The sequence below is a fragment of the Acomys russatus genome, chromosome 25 (assembly GCF_903995435.1).
Source record: "Acomys russatus chromosome 25, mAcoRus1.1, whole genome shotgun sequence".
Classification (NCBI taxonomy): domain Eukaryota; kingdom Metazoa; phylum Chordata; class Mammalia; order Rodentia; family Muridae; genus Acomys; species Acomys russatus.
In genome coordinates, this window is record NC_067161.1 from 18,920,458 (window position 1) to 18,940,488 (window position 20,031).

At 43.2% G+C, this 20,031-nt stretch overlaps 1 protein-coding gene across 12 annotated transcripts in view; it reads right to left on the minus strand.

Annotated features, from left to right (window-relative positions):
- The window catches only part of Tenm2 (teneurin transmembrane protein 2), a 1,156,123-nt gene that overhangs the window by 412,642 nt on the left and 723,450 nt on the right, over positions 1-20,031 (minus strand). Inside the window, exons 1-2 of one of the 12 annotated variants that reach the window (XM_051167374.1) lie at positions 13,009-13,128; positions 12,369-12,451 (exon numbers count right to left, since the gene is read on the minus strand). The exons of 10 other annotated variants lie outside the window; for them this stretch is intronic. In XM_051167374.1, the coding sequence (XP_051023331.1) occupies positions 12,369-12,384 (16 nt within the window). In that variant the 5' untranslated portion in view covers positions 12,385-12,451; positions 13,009-13,128. Of the gene's footprint in view, positions 1-12,368; positions 12,896-13,008; positions 13,129-20,031 lie in introns of those variants that run through there. One more of the 12 variants, XM_051167373.1, reaches the window with a different exon arrangement.

Below are 20,031 nucleotides of genomic sequence, written 5' to 3' on the forward strand. Positions count from 1 at the left end.
TATGAAATGGACCCTACAGGATCTGAGAGAACTTGGGGCTATGCGGGACTAGATTTGTTTATCAGCTATTTTGTTCATTTCTATCATCAGGTCCAGAGTGGTTTGTGAGAAATGACAAACTGTAAAGGGCAATGCAGACCACAGTGTGGGGCTCAGAATAAGCTGACAGTTACAGGCCCACATCTCCAAATTCATTCAATGTGGCATCTCCATAACTGGTATATCATTTTCCTCGCTATTGTTAGCCCTCGGGATTCAAGAGGTGTTGGTTCTAGGACTCTTCGCGGACACCGAAGTCTGAAGATACTGACATTCCTTGTGCCCAAGGATGTGATGTTTGTACACGGCACGCATACATTTCTCCTGTACACTTTGATTACACCCAGGCCACTCTCAGAATTTAGCACAGCACAAATGCTATGTAAATAGCTATTACACTGCAACACTTGGGGAATGATGGCAGGAAAAAGAGATCTGTGTGGTGCCAGTGGAGACACAAGTAAAATTAGCTTGAATTTGTGGGTGATTAAATCTGTGAGTTTCTGAGTCTTCAGAGATGGAGGACCAGCTATCTTCTACCACTCCTACTTATAGGGATCAAAGTCAGGTACTTTTACTGAGTAGAAGATTAACATATATACTCACAAAGAAACAACACAGAGCAAGACAAAAAGACTGTGAAAGTAAGCATCTCAGAGCTATGAGAGAAATGGCTGCAATGATGACACATCTTCAGTGTCCTCTTTACCATGGAACACTAGAATAGGGCTTTAGAAAATATTCCCTGGTGGTAGCAATGTCACCATCTTGTGGGTGACCTATCCTAGATACAGCTGGGCTTGAGACCCACCAATCCTGATTTTAGTAACCTTTAGGGTGCCTTATCAATGCTGGCGGATACTTCCAAGTGTAAATTCTTGTGCTTGAGTTGATCACCCTGCCTACTACGTGTGTCATATCACATACCACGGAGCACTGTTGACATTGTGCTGTTTATCATCTATCTATCTATCTATCTATCTATCTATCTATCTATCTATCTATCTATCTATTTTATTTATTTATTCTTCTATATCTCTACCCTAGACTATAATCTCCTTTGGGGTTCCAAGGCTCTTGCTTCTGTGTCCTTGCTTTGGTCTCAGAGGCCTCTCAGGGTTCTAGAACACAGTGCTGCTGGTCCTCAGGAAATCAATAATGAGCTAAAAGTGTACACATAAAATCCATTGAACAAAAAAGAAACATTTAGAGAAATTTAACTCCATTAAAGTTAATAGTTGGAGCTTAATAAATAAGACTCACTCCGAAGAGAAAATGACCTCTTTTAAAAAGAAAGAAGGACGAAGAAAACCACGGTCCCAGGAATATTCTCCAGCAGCTTCTAATGAGATCACAGCTTATTCTCTTAAGGAGTGAAAGAAATAATTGAACACACCACACACTAATGACTTCTTATAAAAATGTGTCCATAACCCATTGGCATTCAGAGTCAGACAGGATCCAGTGATCCCTGATGGCAGCATATTCTAAATAAGGGCTCAATAAAACCCCAAGACCTGCCAGATACAGCTCAGTGAGTTGGGGTTGCCATGTCCCTGGGAAGTGAGTCTTGCTGTCTCGCTCTACCTAGAATGGAGGGCAAGGAACAGAAAAAGGGACACTCAAACAGTGTCTCAGTCAGTTTTCTATGAGAAAGCCTGAAACATAGAGTTGCTGGTCCTTCTTGCCATTAGGGTGCCCTGAAATTATCCTTTATAGTCTTCATTTTCTATTCTGAGATTCATTTTGGTACCAAGTGAGAGCCATGGAGACCAGAGTGTACAGCCTTTCTTTGCTTGCCTTTGCACGGTCTAGTACCAGACAACCTGACGTCTCACTGGGCACCAGCACTTCCTGTCTTATTTTGCTTTCCTCATCCTCAGCTTCTATTTCCTCATCTGAAAAATAAGAGCGATGTTTTTGCTGAAAATTTGTATAATTTAGCCAGGTGCCTTCCACAGACTAGGAGATCAGTAAGTATTCACATTTGTAATGAACTAACAATGCCATGTTCTATTGGGGGTGGGGTGGGGAAAGGTGCTCTTCAGCTGGAAGACACAGGCCTTTAGAGATCCAAGAAAGGATTACAGACTGTTCAAAGAATTTGAAATGTGATCCATGTTTGTACATACTCTTGTTGTTTCAGCATGAAGCCCCTAAGACTAATCAGATTATCAATGTGGTCTACACCCCACTGAGCTAAAGAATGATAGTGCTGGGGACTTTAATAGCCAAATTAGGTCCTTGGCAAGCTAGCAAACCAAAGAGTTGAGACTAGCATCTTATCTTATGCATGGGACCCACAATTTTATTTTTATGCCTTGTGTTTATTTTTCCTTCTACTTCATAAAAAGAAATAGCATTTCAAATGCACTCCACCATGAGCACAGGTAGTTGATTTCCACCTCAAACCCCCATGAGATTTCAAAAAGTAAAACAAGAGCACTTCAGTCTACCTCTCGCGACCTGCCAAGCACAACATTTTCTTGAATAGCAAGAGTTGGCTTGAAAAAAACTCTCTGTATGAAGACTTGGTCCTGATGTGTTGACACAGGGGGCTGCCTGAGCAAGGCTGGTGGGCAGAAACTGCACTGGGACAAGGCTGTGGAGAACTTGATTCTAGCACTTTCCTCCCCTCATCCCCAGCCAGCAGGGTGTCTAGCATGGGCCTTCTCCACCCAAACTTATCTGACTTCTTATCATCCAAATAGGATTTATCCCCAGTATTAGTTCAATCTTTTATGTGAAAGGCCTAAATGTAATACAGAAATGGCTTTACCAGACTGTCATTTCTGTATCCCTAAATAAGAAAATATTTGATCATAAAAGAAGGTTATCCAATAAAACTGCATTTCATTCATCTGATAATTTGAAACAAAGAGATGCAAAATTTTCCATCTATCTTTCTATGTATAAATGAAAAATATAATTTCTTCTAGGTAGAGGCAGCAAATGGTGAACATATGAGTTCATGGAGCCATTAAACAAATATTTACTCAGTATTTATTAAGTGTCAGTTACTTTAATAGGACTGGGGACATCAAGTGACAAAGTAGAACAGTTGTTGCCTGAATGAACGTGATGGTTTAGGAGAGGAAAATGATGACTAAAAATTCGTGCATAGAAAATCAGTTTATATTGTGCTCACAAGACCTTCAACAGACAAACTGATTCCAGAAAGAGGAAAGAGGAATGGCGTGACATAGGGATTTAGCCACAGGCACTAGACACAACATGTGAATAGAGGTTGAAGGATGTATCAATCAACCTTTAACAGAGGCCTTGGACTTTGTACTAGCCTCAGGGCAATGGGCTCAAGAATAACCAATCTAAGCTGGGAGACTCATTTTTCTCACCCATAAAATGGGAAGGTAATGGGCTTTGGTTTATGGAGCTCTCTTGAAAGTTAAATTAGCTAACGCTCGACACTAGCTTAGGACAAAGTACGGTAAATATGTATGAAATTAACATTATTACAGACATGAAATCATGAGCCAAGCAATAAGAGAAAAGTGACTTAGAAATCATAGGAGGGTGTGGCTATTGGGTGGAGCATGAGCAGGAAGTGGGTGGACCCGGAAGTCTGGAAAGGGGTGGGCACAGAGTGAATCATCTCAGGCACCATGGCAGGGTAAAGTCTTGTGCCAAGTCCAAGAGCAAGGAAGCAAGGGCATTGTCCCAGTGGACCTCAGAAACTCATGGACCAGGGCTTAGAAAATCATCTCCGATCAACATTCCTCACAGTTCTACCCTTCGATGATTGTGGCATAACAGCTCCTCAAAGGGAGCAGTTTCTAGGTAAGAAGTTTTAAATAAAGAACCCCTGTTTCATTCATGCTCATTAAACTGTTTTTCCCCTACCTAGATCCCTGCAATAATAAATATAATTATATCCATCTTTAATGACTTTGGTTCCTTGAGCTGCAGGTGCTGGAATACTGTATTTATTAACATATTTTAAGCCCTTTAAAAAGACTGCATTAATTCCTATGATAATTTAGTACCCATAATACATTCTCTGTTCTGAATAGATGTTAATCACCGCAGAATGACTGATTTGCCCAAGTGCGAGCTAAGCCGTGCTCTAACTAGTAGCTAGTAACTTTTTAATTCAATATTGTTACTGAAACTGTTGATTAAAATCTAGTTGCAATAACAATTCTTTGCCACCCCTCTACCCCATGGGCCCTACCCTCTGAGGACCCACACCAGGGCCCTAACAATTGGATTTTGTTTTTGCTGAAGCCAAGGGCATTCATTCTGGGGGCCTGTATCACTACTTAAGCTCTACTTGAGAAAGGTCCTTATATACCTGTTACCCCAGAATGCTCTGGGTTTGTTTTCTCTTTCTTGCAATGAGTGACAAGGGGAGAGGCCACCAAAGAGAAATAGAAGCTAAGCATAAAGCCTGCTTTAAAACAAAAACAAAAACAAACCTTAAATTTAAAAATTTTAAAAATTGTTCACCTTACATCCCAATTGGAGCCCCCTCCCTCGACTCCTTCCCATCCCACCCACCCTCCCTCCCTCTTCTTCTTTTTGTCACTCCCCTGGTCCTCAGAGAGGGCGAGTCCTTCTCCCTATCAACTGACCCCAGACTGCCAAGTCTCACATACTCCAATTTAAAAATGGGGTACAGAGCTAAACAGAGAATTCTCAACAGAAGAATATCAAACGGCCAAGGAGCACTTAAAGAAATGTTCAACGACCTTAGCCATCAGGGAGATGCAAATTCAAATGACTCTGAGATTCCATCTTATACCTATTAGAATGGCTAAAATAAAAAACTCAAGTGACAGTACATACTGGTGAGGATGCAGAGAAAGGATAACACCCTTCATTGCTGGTGGGAGTGCAAACTTGTACAACCACTTTGGAAGTCAATCTGGTGCTTTCTCAGAAAATTGGGACCAGAATTTCCCCCAAGACCCTGACTACCACTCCTGGGATATACCCAAAAGATGCTCCACCACACAACAAAAATATTTGCTTAACTATGTTCATAACAGCTTTATTTGTAATAGCCAGAATCTGGAAACAACCTAGACGTCCCTCAACCGAAAAATGGATTAAAAAAAAAAAACTGTGGCATATCTACACAATGGAATAATATTTAGCTATCAAAAACAAAGACATCATGAAATTTGCACCCAAATGGACGGAGCTGGAAAAGATCACCCTGATTCAGGTAACCCAGACCCAGAAGGATAGGCATGGTATATACTGTCTTATAAGTAGATATTAGCAATATAATACAGAATAACCATATCACAATTCACAGACCTAAAGAAGCTAACTAACAAGGAGGACTTTAGGGAGGATGCTTAATTCTCACTCACAAAGGCAAATAGAATAGACATTGGAAGCTGTTGAAGGTAGGGAACAGGATGGGAGCCTACCATAGATTTCCTCTGAAGGCCTACACAAAGCCTGCTTAGCAGAAAGTGGAAGCTCCCAAGCTTCCGCTTTCAAGATGGAGGGTGGAGGCTGAGTTAGTTCTTACCTGATGGGGTGCGAGGACTCTGGTCTGTGTAGGGATCCCGGCATGCTCAACCAATTGAAAGCAGGATTGTCTTGAAACTGCTCATGAAATTTGGACCAAAGGGGAATGCTGCCACTGAATATAGGGAAAGGAAGCCACGGGATTCTTCAGACTTCACATCCGCTGTCTCAGTTAACATAGGACAAGTCTGTAGGGAGGGAGGCACCTGCACTGTTCCACAGTGAATGTACTCAGTCTGTTCAGAGTCCCTCAGCAAGGAAGAAGCAGGGCTCCAGAATTCTGCTCCTAATTTTAGGTCACCCTCCATTCCTCAACCTAGTCAATCCATATGGGAAGGATCCTGGCTTGGGTCATGGAATACATAACAAACTATTATATGCCAGAAAAAAAGCATATTAGAAACTAATACCTAATGTAGCCTGTTTGTAGATTTAAGACTAGTGATGGAATGGCCTTATTTCTGTCCAGGGAAGATGAATCTTTACACCTTAGTCTTCCTTTTATGGAGAATGTTGATAAGGACATTGTTTGGGGGCAGCTGCCTGAAGGGCTCTGTATAAACATAACGAGATGCCCATGCATTTATAGATAATCCTAAAAATGTCATAAGGAAGCGGGGGCATGGTGGTGCATGCTTTTAGTCCTGGCACTGGGAGGCAGAGGCAGGTGGATCTCTAAGTTCAGCCTGGTCTACAATATGAATTCCAGTGCAGCCAGGACTACCCAGAGAAACCCTGTCTAGAAAAACCAATATGAAACTCAACTAAACAAAAGATATTGTAAGAGCCTGGTGCCTACATAGTTAGGAAAGAGCCAGGGAATGGTTAAGAAGTGTGCCCCATAGCTATTTAAAAAAAATTTTTTTTTAATTGTTGCCATGCAAAACTCTTCTCCATTCCCCCCACTGCAAACTTAAAGTGAAGATTGTTTTGCTCATGTGCTTGGCTCAGGGACTGTGTCTTCCTGCACTTCTCTTTGCTGGTTTAAGTGTGGGTTCCCCGGTTCCCACCCCCCCAGAGGAAATGTTAATGTATTAGACACAGAACTCTATGTCACATTATTCAACCCATGCAGACTAAATTGTGTTCCTTTCCGTATAAAGAAGATGTGTGTCTGGGAGATGTGACCCTGAGAGATGTCTGCTTTGCAGAAATGAGTGGGTATATGCTGATGCTTGGGCCATAGGCTTGGTTTGTTTTTTATTTTTTTTCTTGTGTGCATGCTTGTATGCATGTATGTGCAGATATGTGCAGATGCATACATGCATGTGTGTGTTTGTGTGGGTGGAGGTTAGAAAATCAGCACAGATGTTATTTCTCAGGAGCTGTTAACCTTTTCTTTGAGACAGGGCCAGTCATTGATCTGGAACTTGGCCAAGGAGGACGACTAACTGGGAGCAAACTCCAGGGATCTGCTTGTCTTCACCTCCTCTCACACCATTGTTTAGATTACAAGCACAAGACAGACAACACTCCCAGCTTCCTACGCTGGTTCTGGGAACCCAAACTGAGGTCCATAATGCTTGCAAGGCAAAGCACTTTACTGACTGCGCTATATGCTGGTTTTGTTTTATTCTCTCTCGCTATAAATCACCACTAACTTTATTCCCACAGAGTGGAGCATTGCCATTCACTTTGCAGAGAAATTAGGCCACTGATTACTCCTTCCATTCCACGCAGGCAATGATGGCCCAGCAGGTTCTCACTCCAGGCCAGTCAGGCCACTGTGGGGAAGCCTAGTTCTCTCCCACACTGGCCTGAGGTGCCTCTCAGAAAGTCTTGACAGCCTCAGAGGGTGGAGCCTCTAGGTGAACACATGTATTCTTTCTACTACTCTGGCGAGAGGTGTGGCCCACAGTCCAAGCCACTTAGGGTCAGAGAAGGTTAAACAATGCAGACTGAGTCAAGGCATGGAGGGTTGAAAGCAAAGCCAACTCCACATCACGTTCAAGCACCCCTATGCCTTCTATTGTTCCAAGCAAACACCTAAGCAGGCTGGGCTCTCAAAATATGTGCATAAAAACAGTTAGAACCCTCTCACTGAAGTGCCCTAGCTCTGCCACCATCACATTACAAAACGTCAAATTGCAGATTCAGGCAAAGTAGAAGGATCCAGAGGGTCCTAGAAACCTACAAGTAGAACATTATGATAGGCAGATTTGGGCCCAGGGGTCCCGCTCAAACTAAGGCAGCAGCTAAGGACAATACAGGCGGTAAACTTTAAACCCCTACCCAGATCTAGCCATTGGTCAGAACAGTCTCCACACTTGAGTGGAGAGTGGGATATGACTTTCTCAAGTACTCTGGTGCCTCACATTTGACCATATCCCCTCGAGGGGGAGACCTGGTGGCACTCAGAGGAAGGACAGCAGGTTACTGAGAAGAGACTTGATACCCTATGAGCATATACAAGGGGAGGTAATCCCCCTCAGGAACAGTCATAGGGGAGGGGAAAGAGGGGAACAGGGGAGAGAGGGAAGAATGGGAGGATACAAGGGATGGGATAACCATTGAGATGTAACAAGAATAAATTAATAAAAAAAATGAAAAAAAAGGAAAAGGAAAGGAGAAATGTAATTGTATTATAATGTCAGAAATAAAATAAAAAGTTAATATTAGAAATTATAAAACAAAATCCTCGAAGATCACCTCTGCCAAGCCAAATACTGCATGGTCCATACAAAAAGACTATGGCATGTTCAGTAATATGACTCTTCAGAGTTCATCTACAGAGATAGGATTCCAACCTACAGAACTTTTTGTTTTGTTTTGTTTTTGTTTTTTGAGACAGGGTTTCTCTGTGTAGCCTTGACTGTCCTGGATTTGCTTTGTAGACCGGGCTGGCCTCAAACTCACAGCTATCTGCTTGCCTCTGCCTCCCAAGTGCTGAGATTAAAAGCATGTGCCCCCCACGTCTAGCTCTCAGAATTTTTGATGCAGAATTCACATTCTTATATTGTAGTCAAGGCTGGCCTCAAATTCAATTTTGTTGCCCACGTTGGCCTCAAACCATAAAATCCTTGCTTTAGGTTCTTGAGTGTTGGGATGATGAGCTCGAATCACCATGCCCAGCTCATCCCATATGTCAGATTTCACCCTTTGCCTCTTGAAGGAATTCAAAACCATTCATCCTTATACAAAGGCAAACCCAGACTGGAACACACATATCCATGTATACTCTCCTCCTAATCAGCTTTCTTAGTAGGGACACCAGCAAACGTTCTTGCACTAAAAGTGCTTCGGATTTGGGGTAGGTCAGAGCAAGCTAGGGTGGAATGCATCCTGAGGCATCCTGCTGCCTCTGGGCAGAGGCTGTAACCCAGCGGTGCCCCACACCGACCTCTCTCCACCTGAGATGTACAGCCCCAGCAGCTCCCAGATCCACCTAGAAGTCCCGCCCCTACCATGTACAGACCCAGTACCCCCCACCCCCCGGCAAATACACAGATGTGGCTAGAGGTAATCAGCATATACTTTTAATGTTGAAGTGGTTGTGGATTTCACAAAACTAGCTTTCCTGTACCCATGCCTGTCTGCCCCATACTGTGCTGACCTCCTCAGCTCTCTCTTTGCATTCTGCCTTCATCTGCAGCCTGCTATAGACATCCAAGTTTGATTTGGATGGTATAGAAAGCCCCTCACCATGGGGTCTGGTCACTGTCCTAGTATGTGTTTTACCTTCTAGGGTACCAGCACTTCCAAACTCAATGCCAGAAACTCCTTGAGCTGTCGAGTGCCTACCCCCACGCACCGCGTGTTGAGCCTGGGAGGTTATTTCTGCAGTTTCTATGGAGTCTCCTGTTCACATCTCTTGATAGTGACCTCTTGGAAATTTCCTATGATTCCCCTGGAAGGTCATGAAACTCATGTTCACACCCATGGGATATCTGTGGCCACAAAAAGTTTTTCTCTTCTCAGCTTTCCTGCATTGCTATTAACAAATCTTCTCCACTAGACTAGGAGCAACCTCAGGGTAGGACCACATTCCAGTGTTTCTCTCAGAAGCATGGGAGAATGCCAGGAGCATGGGGAGTGGGTGTGGGGGGGGGTCAGAAGAGGCATCTGTAGTGAAGTAGGATGGGTACCATTTGTTGCCTCTGTGCCTCCTGCAGAACAGAATGGTGGTCACAGAGGAGGACACAAGAGTGTATGAGAGGAGATGGGACAGCACCAGGATAAGCTTCCCTGATGCTGTAGCTGAGTGTGGAAGCAGAGAAACGCCACAGAGACTGTTGAAGGTACCACTCTAAAAATTTAGTCTGGATGGTTGTCTATGCATAGGAATTTCACAGCCCCCATCTCTTAATAAACAACAGGACTCTCATTGATTCTAGGCCAGTCTTGGGCCCCCTTCTTCAGGATACAACATACAGAGGCTACAAACAAGTATTCAACTAAATCAAGCATCTGCAGCTATGCCCAATAGGATTAAAAGGAACATTTTAAGAGTTAAAAAAAAAAAAATCACTTGTTCTTTAGGCCAGTAACTGTCACAATGATTTTTCTCTTCTCCTGTATGTCTTTGAGTTGAGCAGACATGATCGATCTCTCTCTCTCTCTCTCTCTCTCTCTCTCTCTCTCTCACACACACACACACACACACACACACACATACACACACACACACACACACACATTTGGTTACAGCCACTTCAAGGTACACAATACTGTGCTTATATAACCTAATGTTCTAGAAAGGCACAGGAAACAATGGAAATGAATTGTGGGGTGGCATGGGAATGAGGGTGTTGTATGCCCATATGTTGTTGCATGCACGTCTATGTATGAGTAAAAATAAATACATGTACAATGCATGTATGTTTTATGAGCTAATATGTACCTGTATTACCCAAATATACATATGTATTATTTTCTAATTAAAGGGAGCTAAACATTTTAAAGAGTGGTTGAAAATAAAAACTTCATCAGCCAGCAAATATGGAGGCAGAGGTAGGGGATCTCTTTGTGTTCACACTTTGAAAGGGAAACTTTCGGTTACAAGCCACAGGCAAGGTGACACCATCACTTCTGACCACACTTTCTACTAAGAAAAATGTCTGGCAATCAGTATGGGACAAAGGGTGGCATCTCGTCCATTGCTAAATAATCTTTATCAAATGGATGCATTGACCTAACTTTTCCCCTTAATATCTCCTCCAGCCTCCTTCAAAGAATTCATTACGAAACCTAAGTGGTTTAATGAAAAGTTTACTACCTAACAAATGGTGCCAACACCCATTCTTTCCTTGTCCTGAAGACCCCAGTGCTTGCTTATTTTGTCAGAAACACAAAAAGGAGAAACGCAATTGCATTTGTGCTGATGCTAAGTGTTAATAGATTTGCCTAAATGCCTGCTAATAGCCCCCTAAAATTAGCTAGACTAGTAGTGCATGCCTAATGCCTTGTTGTTTTTGTTGTTTTACTTGCTTTGTGTTTCTCTTTCTTTTATCAGAGGGAGGAAAAATAAAAGAATAAAAAAAAAATAGATGTTTTTAAGCTACAAGACATTTTCAGTGTTGCATGTGAATTCAGAGAAAGAGCATATATTCTGAAACTATCCCACAGTTCTGACACTCTGTCATGAAGGTGACAAATCCTGGTGCTCTAATGTTTCATTAAATTAAACATGAAATGTTTAATGTTTTGTTAAATTAAACATGAAGCTGTGACTTTGGACCCGAGAAGCACAGCCTTCCATCAATTCCTCACATTCCTTCAGGTCACTTTTCAGGTTATAAAAATGGAGTTTTGTTTATTGAGTATCGCATTTCTCTCTGCAGTTAAAAGATGCTTTCTTTGAGCACGCTTACAAATAAGAACCATCAAGCAACACAATTTAGGGAGCTTGGAAATATTTCTAAATCTAGTCCTACAAAAAACAGCTTGCAGACAGCCCCGTCACTAATCTTGTCTTGTTCCGTTTCCCTTTTAAATATTTGCAGCTGTCACTGCGAGGTTCCTTATGAACAGGGATGCTAAAAGCCCATTTTTCAGATGGGCACTACAGTTCCCAAGAAGAGGACAGCTGGCTGAAAACTGTGAGAGTGAGGATGAAGACTAAATTTCTCCCACTTGAAAGCTTCTTGGATCCTTGTTCAGGAAGATAGAAGTTGGCGGTGAATACGAAAACCAAATCAAACACAGGTCTGACTTGGGCAAGATTCTGCAAAGAGGGGAGTGTGAGGGTTTGTGTGAAGGAGGAACTAAAGTCGTGATGGAAGAGCTCAAAGCCGCAGAAACACGGAGTCTGTACCAGACAGGATGGAATGAAGTTCAGACAAAAGCATGGTCCTTCTGGTCAACCCAATGACATTGTTAGCAGTGCCTTGTAGAGCTCTCAGTAACACATCCAAATACTACCTTACAAAATACATTTTGAGGATGCTTTTTAAGGAAAAAAAAAAAAAACCCAGCAACTATGTAGCAAATCAAAATAAAAAGATATCTCTATCCCAAAACGAAACTGGCAGCCCATGTGTGTGTGTATATATATATATATATATATATATATATATATATTTTTTTTTTTTCCGTGTGAATTTTTGTGGGTTTTTTTTCTGGTTTCTAGATGAAGTCCCATAATTATCACACCAGTGACAGCTAACAGAGGACTGGCCATCCCAAAGGGCAATGTGTTCAAAGTCTGCGAAGCCCAAGCTGTGCAGCTGTGCAGTTGTGACCTCACGTTTCTCCTCAACTGACGCACCGGCTCCCAGAACTGCTCACAAGCGGTCGAAGCGTCCCAGTTTGATAGCTATGCCTTTGCCTGGTGAGAATCCTTTCCCCAGCTAGTTACCCAAACCAGTAGGAATATAATTGACACTTACCATTCTGAAGCTTCATGTCTGTGAGGCAAACTAAATAAATTAAACGGATCCCGCTTTAATCTTCTTTTTTAGACCCCAAATGCCTTAATCAAAAGGAAAACAAAACAGAACAAAACAAATGTTCCCCGAGGTCCTTTTTTAAGCCACCAGAGCATAAGCAAAGAAAACGCTGTCTATTTTTTTTTTAATGGAATACCCAAAGCCTATCCCTCAGTGCCACAAAGGAGTGGGAGCTACTTCGAACATCCTCCTAGCATAGTCTTTCAAGTCCCCAGCTCTGATTCCGCGTCCATCTATCATGTGAAAGCAGGACTGCGCGTAAGTTACTTTTTGAATCAAAATTAGGAGGGTGCTTCAGCTGGATATTTGGCTTGGCACAACTACTGTAAAAATTTCACGTAAGTGCACATTTGATCCCCTCCTGCAAATGCACGGAGGCGTTTGTGGTCCCTGGTACTATCCCCAACACATACTTTGCCTGTAAATGCGCTTAAGCTGCAGGACTTCATTTGGGGTTAGCTGTCCCACAAAGCTCATTTGCTCTTACCATTAAGGCAAGCGACTCTAAAAGGCTAGCACGATGCTTTTAACTATGTTTGAGAGGCCAGTCAGATCTTGTTAGCAACAGCTGCACACTTACCAGGCTCCCAGGGCCTTGACAGAGTTGTCCCAGTCCTTCTGGGATTGGGGACATGAAATAAAATCAACCAATCATTAGCTGGAGCCACACATGTACATTGCACCAGATTCTCATTCTCCGAATAAAATGGAAAAAAAAAAAAAAAAAGCAAGGCAGCCTCCTCCAAAGTTCCTCCTCTGTTGGCCTCTCCCTGACAGATACAGCCCGCCAAGGTCCTGGCTGCACTTTCAAAAGTACTGCTCAATAAAAGGGTTTTAAAGGCTGTGCTGGGAGCCGGGGCGCGTCAGATTCCACTTTGGCTTTCTCTCCATCAGCATTCCTCGGCAAGCCTGCACAAAGCGGGGTACGCTACATTATTTATGTCAGCTTTAGGCTCTGGAAAACACACACTGGCATCCTGATTACTAAGAATCCTCGTGGATACAATTAAACTGTTCCCACATATATTTCCCCCCTTCTCTTCCCTGATTCAACCTCTTTCAGAGCAAACAAAAGCACTTTGAGACGTGTCCCAACTCATCTATTAGGAGCCAAGAGAACACTGAAGTACAGCCACTACGGCAAACGAGTGTGGGGGAAAGGTTACGATCATGAAGTGAGCAAAAGTCACCCCTGAGAGAAGAGGGCAGGTGAGGTTGGGGTGAGAACCTCTTCAAGTAGCCTCCCAGGGGTAGGGGCAGGGACATGGGATGTTAGGGCACCAGAAAAGCATTTGAATGAATTCATGGAAGATTGATTTAGAATGGGCTGTTAAGGGAAGTCAGGAATACTGGCAACGCCACTAACCTTCCGAGCTGGATGAAGAGCGATCATGCTCTCTCAAATAAAAGCTCCTTGGTGCCCCATCAAAGTCATAGCTCTAGATGGGAAGACCAGAGATTTGGCCAAGTAGAGAAATGACTTGGTCCCCAAGTCTCCTCTTCAGTGAAAATTTCCAAGCTTCACCATTTCCCTTCTCGTTAATGTCTCACGACTACATCGTGAGCTAGCTCGGGATGTTAGCCACAGGCAGGCTGAGTCTACACTGGCATGACGGAGGCAATATGATGGCAGGAACTTCCTCCCTTGGAGGAGTTGTGACACCACAGGAAATTTCTCCTGTGTCTAGCTGGAGAGTCCCTGCTTGGTAGACAGAGGTGACTTCACTTTGCAAAAGCCCCAGGGTACTGCTTACTGAAACAACCTTTGGCAGGACCTCTCAGTTATGTCGGCTCGCCTGAGCAGGGAGGCAGCTTGGCGAAGAGTCAGTTGTCTCATCCAATAACACAGGGAGGGAAAAGAAACTTTCCTTTCTCAAAGGCTTCCCTCAAATGTTTATTCCTATGATGTGCATGCGTGTGTGTGTGTGTGTGTGTGTGTGTGTGTGTGTGACTGTTACCTCTGATGACTTAGTTCCTTCCAACTGAGCTATCTTGGGTGGAAAGTTTCTATGTCGAAGTGGAAGCAATGGACAGAGAACAAAGTGGAGGTCAGTGGCGCAGAGCTCAGAGGGGCAAGCCCATCTTTGATGCACACATTAGCAAAGCAGTGGGAAATGTCCTCCAGTGCAGGAGGCAACAGGGTTCCCTTAACAATAAGCACATGGAAGGCAGCCTCACTGAAGATGCACACACCATGCACATCCCCGCAACAGGCAGCAAAACAACCAGGTACCCGAAGACCGGATCAGCAGAAGAGCGAAGAGTGTGAATTTACCCAAGGACGGCTCCCAGTGCTATGTTGGAATGGATGCTCCAGCCTGTCAGCCTTTCCTTAGAGGAGCCTTGGCCACATGTGGGCACAACTGTTTCCTTAGCTGGAAGGAGTCGCTCTCACCGTCTCTAAAACACCAACCATGTTGTAATTTTTCTTGATTAAATTCCAGAAGCAAATAACTAGAGCAAGAAGGACCAAGGAAGTCCCCTCTTGGAACAAGATTACTCCAGGATATTATTTATTTATGTAGTAACTAAGTCATAATTAACTTTGAAGCTAACCCCAGGCTGAAATTCGTGGCAAGGGTCCTTGGAGGACCTATATTCCGCCCTCAAGTGATGCAGTACCAGAAATCCTAAGAGTCTGCTACATATCTGCTAACTCTGTCCCTCTTCCCTGAGCCTCAGTTTTCTCATCTGGAAACTGAACAATGAGATAATATTTCTTATTAAAACATGTGAATTATATTATTTATTAATGTGTGTGTGTGTGCTCTCACACACATGTGTGGCACAGTGCACAAATGGGCAGAGTGAAACGTGTGGGTGCCATCCTTTCCTTCCAGGTCCAGGGATCAAACTCAGGACATCAGGCTTGGCAGCAAGCATGATTATCTTCCTGTGTTCATGTGCTTTTGAGGATTTGGTAAGAAATGAAATACTCAGCTATGACTCCGGCACTCTGTGAGTTCAAATAGCCCTCAGCTGTTATGCATGTTCAAAGTGCTACCAATTAAGTGGCATAAAGTATAGGTGGACATGGATCAAGCACACCCAAACCACATCTCTGAGTGTTTGCTGAACACTTGTCTCTCACTATTGACATTCTATGTACAAAGTGCAGAGCACCATCATTTGCCGACAGGAAACCTTCAGGTGAGTTACCCCATGGCAGAGGTCTCAGTCTCAATTAGCACCATGGAAGGGATAAAGGCAGGAAGCATTAATATGTGTACCATGCAAGAAGTATGCTTCAAAAACAGCTGGACACCTTTCTGCTGATTGCGCCTACGCTAAAATGATTTTTGGAGTTTTGAGATCCAGAACAAGTCTGCTTTCTATTTGACATGGGAAGATAAAGGTGACCAGGAATCCCATCCCCTAGGCTCTTCCTTCTCACCCACGTAACCCTTCCACAAGCTGCAGCAGAGCAAGCCTCGGACCCTCCTGTCTGATACAAAGCCAGCACAAACAGGGGGAAAGATGGCTAGACGGAGGAAGTGACTCACTCACTCTCACACCGCTGGCACAGGTCTTTACTATGTGCCCCTTCTGTCTCCCACAAAGCTTGAGGAGCAGCCATTAAGATTTCCAGTCCCATTTTTTTTCCTAGATCCTGCCCAACTAATGTTTCATTTCAGTCCAGTAACTCTAATTAAATACTGTGCACGTATGACCAGTACCTATTTTCCTGCGAAACATAATTTTTAGAGAAATGTTGCCTTATTTATCTATTTTTATTTTAGGGATAGGGCATTACTATGCACCTGATTGGGCTGAAGCTGCCCTGGAACCCACTATGTAGCCCCGGCTGGCCTCAAGCTCCTTTCTTTTGTGCCTCTGCCTCCTGAGTACTCGGATTACATGTGTATAATACCATGCCCGGCTTAAATATCAGCTATGTAAGGCTCTCCATAAATGACGTTCTATAGTGTATGTTACATACTTTATCTATCATCTATTTATCACCTGTCTTTCTCCAACAAAACAAAACAAAACAACAACAACAACAACAAAAAAAAAAACCAATTAGTGTCTATACCACTGGGGATCAAACCCATGGCTTTACACTATCCCACTTAACTAAACTCTAACCGTCTCTCTCTTTCTTTTTCTCTGTCTCTGTCTCTGTCTCCTTCTCTGTCTCTCTGTCTCTCTGTCTCTCTCTCTGTCTCTCTCTCTCTCTCTCTCTCTCTATATATATATATATATATATATATATATATATATATATATAAACTTGGAAGAATAAAGTGAGCTTCATTGAGGTGCCTCTATACTATTGTCAGTGTTAGCAAATCACCACACCCTCTTCTGGATAAACAAACATGAGCAGTCTTGAACACACAGCTATTTTAGGTGCTAATCACTTTGGGCTTTGTGCTTACATAAACAAAGCCTATCAATATCATAAACCTTCAGATGAAGGACATCCCACAGCATCCTCCCAGCTAGGAAATGCCCAAACATTTTCTGCCTCTGAACACCTGAACTGCATAAACACTAAGAGCCCTTCCATCCTAAGAGTTTTAAGCAGCTCCTTCTGTCTCACCCCTTGCCAAGCCCCTTGAACAGAAATGTGGTCCTGTTGCATCATCCACCGAAGCTCTTTCTCCAGTTGCAACATGAATTGCTAGTCCTTCCCGAACACATCAGCCAAATCAAGTTGTAACATGGTCCTGCTTTATTTACTCCACAGATCAGAGCTAATTGCTTTCTAATACGACTCATGATTTTGCTCCATTAAGCTAACATTTCCCTTATTTTCCCCTTATTTAGGATGTACCACCGTGGAGCTGTATCCTAAATCAGTCAGCGGTAAGTGGAACATTTCTTCTCTCACAGGCTGTACTTCATTTGAGGGTGATTCTGACTCCCCGGGGACACCCAAAGCAGGCTTACAATGTGCAGGGGTTACACACGTTAGTCCGAAAACACAGACCTTTCTTTGTCTCTGGAAATATACAAGGACACACTCTTAGTGGTCTTTAAATTCTGTTTTGTTTTGTTCTGTGTTTTTTTTTTTTTCTCCCTGGAAGCTCAATCTTAATTCTTAATTATGGTTCTTCTTAAATATGTACCACTGAGGCGCAGGTGTGCCCCTGGGCAGCAGAGGTGAGAGCCTTGGCATTTGCCTCCAGAATAGGTAGAAAATGCTATGGGGGGTGGGGGTGGGGGGCACATCTAGTTTCGGTTTCCTTAAAGACAGAAAAATCCCCAAAGGCAATTGGTGGCTTAAAAAAAAATTAAGATGGCAGAACAGATTGCAAACAAGACAACCCTCCTCTGAATAGCTTTCCTTAAATGCCGCTAAAGGAAGAGCAGGTATCGCTGTTCCCCAAAGTTCAAGGTAAGCTGCTCAAGGCCACAGAGCCCTTTTCATGTCTGTACAAGCTGACTGCAGACTGTGGTTGATTCTACATGGATCTGCATTATGGCTGGGCAAGCAGAGCGGGGCTCTTAGAGGAGTCCAAAGAGAGACTCCAGGGGTGGGGTACAATTTGACTTCATATTTTCTATAATGTGCCTCCCCCCCCACCCCCGCCAAGCCCCCTGCTCCAGAGAAGCTGTCTTCTGTCAGCCTTCTTTCTTTGCCCTTTGTGACAACAGTGGCTTTACTATCCTTTGCCAGACCGAGTCATCTGGGAAGGAACCGTTTCCCTGCGGCTTTTGCAACTGATTTCCAATTCTATCTTTCTGAAGCACTTTACATTAAGGTTATAAAACAATATTGGGCCTAGAGAGATGGCTCAGTGGTTAAGAGCACTGGCTGCTCTTCCAGGGGACCCAGTTTCAATTCCTAGCAACCACATGGCAGCTCACAACTCTAGTCCTAGGGGATCTGATGTCCCTTTCAGGCCTCCAAGGACACCTGGCATATACATATATATATGCAGACACATATATACCCATACACATAAAATAATTGTTTAAAAAAGAGTCCAAATAGGACTTATATGTTTATTTAGTCTAACTCCCTCACAGTATTGATGAAATTGATGAATAAATGAAGAAAGCAAGGGATCCCCCCCCCCCCCAGTCTTGGTAGGGCTAGGAAGAGAGATTAGTGTAGAAATTCCTTTCTCCATATGCACCCATCATTTTTCAACTTTTATTTTTTGATGCTGACCGCTTCTATACTTTTCCATTCTTTGTCCATGAAAATAGACCACAGGCCATATTTGATAATTTATAGTTGCCAGGAAGATGTACAAGTCCTGGGCACTATGCCACAGAAGTTTCTGGAGGACTGATGGGCCTGTTGTGAGCAGAGCAAGAGCTGTAATAGAGGCACCCCCTTTTTTATTTACAAGGAGTCCACATTGGTTCTGAGTTGTGAAGGATGACTGGCACCTATGAAGCAAGATTGGGTCCACACTCCCTATCTGAGGGTCTCTATTTCTCATGAGTACAGGGAGGTGAATAGATGCCAGTTCTCTTTGCTCTTTGAATATTTGGCTTCCTCCCTCACTCCTGAACAGTACTTAAGATAGAAGCAAGGAGTTTCTATTACCTTTCCACCATGAGTTCATACATATCACAAGACACTTCCAAACCCTTCCCTTGAGGATAAGAGTCCCAGCAGAGCCTACTCGTTGGGGAAATCCCCTGTGAGTGGCCTGCAAAAATCTTTTCTGACATATCTGTGAAGGAGGCACCACAGAGATGTGCAAATTCATTCCCTCTTTAAAAGTATAAGGAGAGCAGGGCTCCAGTGCATCCGGGATGTGTGCAGGGCCCATAGGGGATCCACTGCAGTTGACATCCGGAGGCAGACATACTGGGGAGCCAGCTTCACACCTGTCAGGCCTGCCTGGCAGGCAAGGCTGCCTTCTCACTCCTCTCTGCTCTTTGACTAGGTGGGAGGTCAGCATTTCCAGAGAGTTAGTCACTTCCTACCACCTTCTGGCTTTCTGCTCTATCTAATCATTCCTGTCCCTGCTGAAGCTGTAGTCCCAAGTCAATATCTGGTGTTTTACTTAACTTTTTACCAACATGTTGTGCTTCCCAGATTAGTCTCCCAGTACTAATAATACCAATAAAATTATAACTATATATATAAAGCATAGTTATATATCTCTATGCATGTCTATATTTTTTCCAATATGAATTATGATGATTTCTCCACATTTTAAAGGAGTTTGAGGCATGTGCCTTTCACATGCTTTCCCACACACTGGTATCCAGTTGTACATATGTTAGAAATACTATTCTGGGTAAAAGTTCATCACTTATTTTCTTTACTGTATTAAAACTATGACAGTATTTCTCCATGCCTTTCCTCCTTCACAATGCTGGGCTCTAAGCACACTGTCAACAGGAGAAGAAATACTCTAAAAATGAAGTTTTCATTATGTCCTATAGCCAAACTCAGAGAAGTCCCACACACACTACTTTTTATCCTGGGAAGCGATGCTTGAATGTGTTAAAAAGCTATTTATTTCCTAACAGGCAACTTGGGCTTGGCACTGTGTAAACCCAGTGTTTGCCAAGATTCCCTTGGGGACAAAGGGAAAATCGTCTGTATAGATCAAACGTGTATTAGCTGCATTAGCGATTGGCCCCCAGAGACTGATAAAGACCTTTTTAGACAAATTTCACTGCACAG